Source organism: Macaca mulatta, chromosome 1 (assembly GCF_049350105.2).
Source record: "Macaca mulatta isolate MMU2019108-1 chromosome 1, T2T-MMU8v2.0, whole genome shotgun sequence".
Lineage (NCBI taxonomy): Eukaryota > Metazoa > Chordata > Mammalia > Primates > Cercopithecidae > Macaca > Macaca mulatta.
The window spans coordinates 232,327,227-232,336,297 of NC_133406.1; the positions used below are offsets into that span (position 1 = coordinate 232,327,227).

A 9,071-nucleotide genomic window follows, 5' to 3' on the forward strand; every position below is an offset into this window, starting at 1 on the left:
TGGGATTATAGGCACCTGCCACCATGCCTGCCTAATTTTTGTAGTTTTTTAGTAGACATGTGGTTTCACCATGTTGGCCAGGCTGGTCTTCAACACCTGACTCTGTGATCCACCAACCTCAGCCTCCCAGAGTGCTGGGATTACAGGCGTGAGTCACCGCACCCAGCCAAGATGTTAAAAATCAAAATTTTTCCTGTATATGATACCAGAGTTTTAATCAAATTTCATTTAACCTGGGTAATTTGATGTGACACATAAGTGGTTTTTGTTTATAGCTTAACAAAATTTTTTCTGTCTCTGAGAAGACTACTCTGTAATCTGGAAAGTTGATCAAACTTGAGATGAGGCCAATTCTTCTTTTTTTTTTTCTTTTCTTTTCTTTTTAAAAGATGCAGCTAACATATGTTTTCTACTATTATCCTCACATATCCCTAAGAGGTTGATGTTATTGTTTTATCCATTTTTAAAGATGTCAAAATTAAGGCTCAAAAATGATAAGTAACTCTCTCAAGGTCATGTACCTAGTAAATACTAGAGCTAGAGTTGGAATGCAGGCAATTTGACTCCAAAGTCCATAGTTTTTCCCGCCTTTTTTTTTTTTTTTTTTTTGGAGACAGGGTCTCACTCTGTCACCCAGACTTGTAGTGCAGTGGTGTGATCAAGGCTACCGCAGCCTTATCCTCCCAGGCTCAAGCCGTCCTTTCACCTCAGCCTCCTCAGTAGCTGGGACTACAGCTGGTACTGTAGGCACATGCCACCACGCCCAGCTAATTTCTTAAATTTTTAGTAGAGATGAGGTCTCACTATGTTGCCCAGGTTAGTCTTGAATTCCTGAGCTCAATCTTCCTACCTCAGCCTCCCAAAGTGTTGGGTTTACAGGTGTGAGCCACTGTGCCTAGCCTCACACTTTTCTTATAATTAATTACCCCATACAGTATAATTACCTCTTATAAAAGTTGTTAATTTTGTCATGAGCTTTTCATTAGAAATTTATGATTTGATCAACTTCATTTAGTTTCAAATTATCACTAAAATGTGTGCTTTTTGCATTAAAAAGGCATGTAATTCTATCATTCAGTTCCCATCCACGTTGACCTGTGATTATAAATCCGCATTGTATTATAGAACTTGACAAATGTCTGCTTGTTATTAAGCAAAGTATGAGAATATTAAGCAAAGTATGAGAATCTGACTTTATTTCAGATCTTTTTATACCTCTGAAAGAAGGCTAGATTGGATAGTTTTCAAACATTTGCAAATCATAGTAGTATTTTATTTTTAAAAGAGTCTAATGATAGTGATAAATTAGTCTAATGATAAATAATAATAAAAATAGATAAGTTAATATTTACTCATTGCGCCACCACTCCCAAGTGGGATCCAGTGTTGATCATTGTGGCAGGTCTTTTGTTTTGTTTTAAGGTAGTTGATTTATTGTTATAGCTCATGTACAGCCTGGACTTCCCAGTCTTGATTTAAAATAAGTTAATGTCCTCTAAACTGTGAGAATGCTCTGGAAATTCAAATTTTTAATACTTTCTGTTTTGCTGAATAAGCATTGAAAATGGATGTTTGGGCCAGGCGCGGTGGCTCACGCCTGTAATCCCAACACTTTGGGAGGCCAAGGCGGGTGGATCACAAGGTCAGGAGATCGAGACCATCATGGCTAACATGGTGAAACCCCGTTTCTACTAAAAATACAAAAAATTAGCCGGGCGTGGTGGCGAGCGTCTGTAGTGCCAGCTACTCTGGAGGCTGAGGTGGGAGAATGGCGTGAACCCGGGAGGCGGAGCTTGCAGTGAGCCGAGATTGCGCCACTGCACTCCAGCCTGGGCGACACAGTGAGACTCCGTCTCAAAAAAAAAAAAAGAAAAAGAAAATGAATGTTTGTGATATTCCTTTCGTTAGCAGTTAAATAGTTGGAAGAGAGACTTGCAGTGTGTGTTTCAGCATTTATTTATTGATTTCATTCAACAAATATTTACCACTGCCAGCTTACTGTGTGCCCAGCCCAGGGGCTCCAGCAGTTGCCAGGAAGGCATCTGCATGTCCTCCTGAGTCTTCTGTTAGAAAGAGGAAACACATGGCTCTCTCCTCTTGTGATTCCATAGGTCTTTGCCTAAACCAAAGGGAGAGTAATTATTACAACCTACTTGATCTTGTCATTTTGTATGTTTTGTATCCGTACCAATTTGTAAGTTTCCTGGAAATAAGGACCATGACTTAATAAGATTTGTTCTTTACATGTCTTGAATGTTCAGCTTTACTTGTCCTGAATGTTCAACAAATGCTGGCTCATTGCTGAAATAAGAGATTGAAGCACGAGTGAAAAGATCAGAATGTCCACTGCATAAGAACAGGGATTTCTGTGTTGTTTACTGCTGTGTCCCAGAATCTAGTATTTTATTTAGGAAGTTAGCAAGTTTTTCTGGAGTATTACCTTATACTATGGACTGTGTTCAGCACTGGAGATACAAGTCTTAGACAAAATCATTCTTTGTGTAAGAAGACTAGACGTGTAAAGGAAAGATTTCCGATGAGAATTCTGAGTGACAGCCTCAGTATGGTGAGGTAGATAAAGCAAGAGAGGATCTTTGCACCTGCTGTTTCTCTACATCATCTGCAAGTTGGAACTCAGAAACTAGGAGTGTCTGGAGCATCTTTGCAAGGTGGGAAGGAGTCCATGGTGCCAGACACTACACAGGGTTGAAAAGATGCAGGATGAGAAAAGTTGATTAGCGTTGACAAGAAACAAGTCTGGTCCTAAAGGGAATATGTAGATAAACCTGCATCTTTATTCATATGTACTGAAAAACTAGCATACTATCACAGACTTACGTTCTTTAAAAAGCTCTTAAATTTTAGACACTTTAAATTTTTTTGTGTGTGTGAAATTAGCACAGTCGAAAAACTTAAGAAATGCTAAAAAGAAAGAACATAATCAAGTATGACTTTATGCTGCTTTGCGGAGAATGAGGCAAGAGTAGGGGTCCTCCTGGCTGGGTTGGAGTCTTGGCTTCACCACCTGCTGGCTCAGTGTGGTGAACACCTTTACTTGATCTTTCTGTGCCTCAGTTTCCTCATCTGTGAAATAGGGCGATGATAGCTCCTAAACCATAGATTAAATGAGAGAATACTTTCCCCACAGGATTAGGTAAGATAATGATTACATAGAATGTCCTGAGCACTGGGCAGGGCCAAACATTCCCTAAATGTTTGTTTTATGGGAATATAGGGGAATCCTATTCTTACTTTTGCCAAAATACTCTCTGCCTTGGCTGTCTCCCTCTCCCAGAGCGAGTAGAATAGGGGTTGGGATAGGATGGTCTTGAATGAGAACAAATTCCCGTGTGTACTGAAATGATGGAGTCTCAGTGCCCCTTTCCTGACTCTCCTGTGAGAGAAAGTCAATGTGGAGCTTGCCTTTTATTGGTTTGTGTCCTGTCTGTTATTTGGTGCAGTTAACTAACTAAAATTTTTGTTGTTTTAGCTGCATGAAAGCGGTTATGATGCTGGCAAAGCCCTGCAGCGCCTGGTGAAGAAGCCTGTGCCCAAGCTCATCGAGAAGTGCTGGACTGAGGACGAAGTGGTGAGCGGGGACCAGCATTCGCCTTGTGCTCTGGGGCATCGGGCCACCGGCTTCTCAGTGTGTGACCTCCCTGCTGCTCAGGGAAAGAGACTCAAGCAGAAGCGTCAGTCATGCAGAATGGCTGTCCGTGGCAGCACCAGGCAGGAGGATGGGGCCTTCAGCCTCATAATTGTACAGAAAGACTTGATTTTAGTAAGATTAGACTTCATAGATGATGATGGGAAAGATTGTCCAGGTTTCATGGAAAGAAAGGAGAAATTGATAGTTACTCCTAAAAAAAGTTAATTCGAATTCGTTTTTGGTGCAGTCTAGCTTGTGATACCTCCCTAATTAAAGACACAGCATGTTAAAACCCGTGGACATATAACCTAAAGTAGGGTTGGTGACTCGTTTTTTTTTTTTAATCGTAATTATTTTAGAAAAGGGGGTCTCGCTGTGTTGCTCAGGCTGGTTTTGAACTCCTGGGCTCTATCAGTCCTCTTGCCCCAGCTTGTTGAGTAGCTGGGACCGTAGGCATGCTCCACCATGCTTGGCTTGGTGACTTGTTTGTATAGGGTTTATAAGACCCCTGACCTCCTAAAGGACATTGATTACAAGTGGGAAGCAGAGAGTTGATTAAATAAATACCGTGGATTTTACATATTGATTGTGTTGCTGTGGCCTGTTGAAAGAAGTGGGGAGAGAGAAATGTGCCCACAAATACGGCCTTGCAAACCCATGGGTTCCCATCTAGCAGACAGTTTTAATGAAGCTACATCTCCATCTTGTGACTTGTAAAAGGCATTGCTGTAAACGACTTACAGAATTCTTGTGCTTTTGCAAATATAGTCTTCAGTATGAATGTTACCGCTTGACATTTGCCTTTCAGGTCGAGTGAAATTTAAATGAAGGCTGGCACTAATACACCTATTGATTGCAAGTTCCTCTCCTGTATTTAAAATATGCTAACAAAGAATGTTTAGAAATTGTATGTGCTTTCCTGATCCCGCTCTTTCATTGATTCAGCAATATTTACTGAGTGCCTGCTGTGCGCCAGGTGTTGTCCCTCCTTGTGAGTCTTAAGTTTTAAGAGGGTAGACCTTCGTAAATGAGTATGTGTCAGGGGATGGTGAAGCAGATGCAGAATAGGGTAATGAGGGAGAATCAGCTGGGTGGGGTACTATCTTAGCTAAGGGAGGATCAGGAAAGCCCTGGTAAGTAAGTGACATTTAGATGAGACCTTAGTGAAGTGAGGAGGGCAGCCTTTTGGATATTAGAGAATTCTGGGCCCTAAGGTGAAAGCATGCTTGGCATGTTCAAGAAGTAGGCAGGAGTGTTTCTCCAGCACAGCAAGGAGGGGATTGGTAGGAGAGGCGAGTGGTGGGCTTGTGGGAGGGGTGTCCCAGAGGGGGCAGATCAGGTGTGGCCTGTTGGCCTGCTGTCAGGGCGTGGTGATGTGCCCCACATGAGCAGCTTCTGAACAGAGGAGTGACTGGCTCTGACAGTGGGGCTCACTCTGGCCCCTGAGTCGGGTGGTCTCCGGGGGCTGCTGCACACGAGGCTGGGACTGGTGGCTGGGTGGTGTGGCAGCAGTGGTCATGATAAGAAGCAGTGAGATCCAGGCTGCACCTTGAAGGTAGAGAAAAGAGAATTTGCTCCTAGAATGGCTGTGGGTGAGGGTAGGTGAGGGCTGAGGAATGGAAAAAGCTAGGCGGAGCTGAGATGCACTGAAATGGCCCGGAGGGTTTGGTAATGGAGCGCTTGTTGAATAGTCCCTTAAGACTTTAATTTTATCAGACGTACGGAGTTGATGAAGCTGTTTTAAAAATATATATATATATATATATATATATATACACACACACATATATATATAAATCTTACATGATTAATAAAAAGAAACATCTTAAACATTTTAAAATGTTTAGACAATGTTAAATTCAGTTTTGAGAAGTCATATTGATACTCTTTTTTTTACAGTAAGCCTCTTTATGTGAGGAGTGCATAAGAGATCCGATTGACAAGATTTTAAAATTCTGCAAAAAACCTGTGTGGAAGAAACACATAAGGAGATGAAAAGGATGGAACAAGTGTATAGACTGTGGTCATTTAACCACACTTTGTGAGATTGCCTTCATTACTCTCAGCCTGGCCTCGGCAGCCCCAGGGCCTTGTCAGCTTGCAATCCGTGGCTGCTTCTGCTTCTCTCTCCCTCCATTCCTGGCCGTCTCCTCTCTCTTCAGTCTCCATGCCCTTTGGCATCCTCTCTCTTTCCCCACCTCTCTGCCTCTTCTTGGTCTCCCACCCTCCCACTCCTCACTAATGCCTCCCAGCCCCTCGCCAGCCATGGCTCTCCTCTCTCCCTTCTTTCATTTCTCTTGTGACCTTTCATTCCCTCTGGAATTTTAAAAATACACAGCCAAAGTCCTCTCTTCCTGCTGAAGGGAAAGCTGCTTTCCTTTTCCTGAAGCGCCTGCTTGTAACATCAGGCAGCTGTTGATTGTCTCCCCATTGCTGCTACTTGGGGATTTGTAGCTGTGAGCTGAGAGGGAAGCCTTGCACATCAGAAACAGCCTTGCTTTATTTTGAAAAACAAAACATGACTCCAAGGTGGTGAATATTTTGAGTATGGAATAATGATCCTTAACTGCATACATCCGTATCCGTTTGGGGTCATTTTTATCATGTTTGCTTCTTGGTTTGAGAAATGTCTTGGCAGTCGTCCAGCCCTTGCAGAGCCTCAGGATCAAATGGTTCCCTTATGTGTAGGAAGTGAAGCTTCACTTTGAAAACCTCAGCAGTGAAGAAGAGAGACAGACTGAATAATTGAGAGGTTGAAGGAAGCTTCTGGTGAATGGATCCAAATCAAATCTTTGAAGAGATTTATGTGGCAACAAGGCAGTCCCCTCTTTACCCTCACCTGGCTTTGGCTGTGAAAAAAACACCTGCTGTGTTCATGTGGCCCCCTTCTGTTGAATTTACCACATTTTCTCACTTCAGGAATCACAGGAATAAGCAAAACAAATGTGTCCCAGCTAACGTAAGTACATGGGCCTATCTCCTTTTTTTCCTCCCGGTTTTCTGTATACTTGGAACATTCTAATTATTTTTATTATCATTACTATTTTTTAAGAAATGGGGATCTTGCTATGTTGCCCAGGCTGGACTCAAACTCTTGGGCTCAAGTGATCCTCCCACATCAGCCTCTGAGCAGCTGGGACTACAGGCAAGCCACAATGCCTGGCTAGTTATTATTTTTTTTTTATTTTTATTTTATTTTTTTTATTTATTTTTTTTTTTTTTTGAGACGGAGTCTCGCTCTGTCGCCCAGGCTGGAGTGCAGTGGCCCGATCTCAGCTCACTGCAAGCTCCGCCTCCCGGGTTCACGCCATTCTCCTGCCTCAGCCTCCCGAGTAGCTGGGACTACAGGCGCCCGCCACCTCGCCCGGCTAGTTTTTTTTGTATTTTTTAGTAGAGACGGGGTTTCACCGTGTTAGCCAGGATGGTCTCGATCTCCTGACCTCGTGATCCGCCCGTCTCGGCCTCCCAAAGTGCTGGGATTACAGGATTGAGCCACCGCGCCCGGCCGGCTAGTTATTATTAAACTTCGCTGCCACTGGTGTGTTAATTTGTTCTAACTACTCAGTGTCTGATCTGACTACAACAGTCTTGATGAATGGGTTTTCCTCGGCATTTACATGAATACTTTGAAGCAGCTGCTCCGTTAGAGGGTTGATGAAATAAGCACCCGAAGGTGTGAGTTCCCTGCTGTGCAGCGGACAGGCTGGGCCTCTGGACCCCCTGGGCCTGGCAGGCCTGCTGCTCTGTGAAGAAACTAACCTCTCGTGCCAGTGCAGAGCCTGCTCATTCTCCAGGCTCAGTTAGGTTCCTGGCCCATCCCTCGGATAGTGCTCCCTCTTTGCACTGTCTCCTCTGTGCACGTCGCTCACTGGCAGTTCATCCTCTGCCTCCTTGTGCTGACTTCTGATTCCCAGCTGTTTATTCCTTGCGATTTTATTTCCGAGTTGATTGTCCTCCAAGTTTATAAACTTATTAAGGGTGAGGACTTAATGATGAAGATAATTTCTCTCCATATAAGAGGCTTGAAGAATGTTGATGACTCTTTGTTCAAGGTAATCCTTTTAAAAAGTTCTTCACTATAATTGAGTGTCTTCAATCCAGCATTTTAAAACTTGTAATTGTTAATAGTTATGAATCAGCACATTAAAGAGGAAAACTTCTAAATGCCTCAGAAACCAACCTTAAAAATTTTACTTTTGGAGCCTGGTCAACACAGCAAGACCTTGTCTCCACAAAAAATTAAAAACATAATAAAATAGTTGAACATAGTGCCATGTGCCTGTAGTCCCAGCTACTTGGGAGGCTGAGGTTGGAGAATCACTTGAGTCCAGGAGTTCAAGGCTGCAGTGAGCCGTAATCATGGCACTGCACTCCAGCCTGGGCAACGGAGCGAGACTCTGTCTCCAAAAAACAATAATAATAATAATAATAATAAAAGTACTTTTGGAAAAAGCTCACACATTAAACTCTTTCTTCTTCTTCTTCCTTCTCCTCCTCCTCCTTCTCCTATCACCCAACCTCTTCTTCCTAGGTCTTTCAGATAATCCTGAATTCTGGAGATCTTAGACCTCAGAATCACACAATAGGAGGCCTTTCATCTCAAACTCTCAGTTTATTTCTCTGACAATGTGCATGTATGATGTTCCTAATTGAAGTTGCTTTGGGGCTGAGATAATTTAAATCTTGAACTGAAGCCAAAATGTGCCAATTTCTGTCAAATTCTGTACTGGATACTGCAAATGAATTCTGCTTTTGCCGAGTGTCTGTGAGCAACACCTTGGTAGCCAGCCTGGGTCATGTCTTTCAGGCTAAGTAAACTTCGATCAGAGAAGCATTTTGGAAGAAATGCTAGGTCAGTTTGTGAAGCTTTAAATACCAAGGTATGGGCAAGGATGGAGCCAAAGTAAATGGCTGCCTTCTGCCTCTGAGAGTCACATTGATAGTTAACTCGTTTCACATCTGTTATGCTAAAAATACTGTTCCTTTTCAAGAAGTCATCAATTGGTAGAACTTAGGAAGATAAAGAGGAGGAAATACAGATTAAAACATTTAAAAAAAAAAAACCCACACTAACAAAACCCTAGATTATTAGGTTTTTAATTAAACATGATGAACACATTCAAATATAACATAAAGGCCCCAGGCTGAGCTGTACCTAATCGAAACAGATTAAGTCACCCTTCCATGCTTGGGTAGTTATTAATTCTGTTTATTTATGCATGCGAGCTGAAGGTAGCATTTGCTGCTGTTGTGTTGGTGCTTATTGCACTGGGATTCCGTTGCCGCCTGATGCTGTGCTCTTAATTAGCATTCAGCTGTTGATTATGGAAATACTGGGGATGCTAATTGAATTCTTTTTAAAATTCAGGGCCTGCATTTTCCTTGTGGAGTTTGGTTTGACTTGCAAGGTTGTAAGATTGGG

At 42.6% G+C, this 9,071-nt stretch overlaps 1 protein-coding gene across 22 annotated transcripts in view; it reads left to right on the forward strand.

Moving 5' to 3' along the window:
* Positions 1-9,071, forward strand: part of RERE (arginine-glutamic acid dipeptide repeats) — a 469,651-nt gene that overhangs the window by 359,037 nt on the left and 101,543 nt on the right. For all 22 annotated transcript variants that reach the window (XR_013413051.1, XR_013413057.1, XM_077988803.1 and 19 more), the window contains 1 exon segment: positions 3,491-3,589. Coding sequence is in view for 20 of the 22 variants with exons in the window: in XM_077988803.1 (XP_077844929.1) it covers positions 3,491-3,589 (99 nt within the window). In the remaining 2 variants the exon portion in view is untranslated.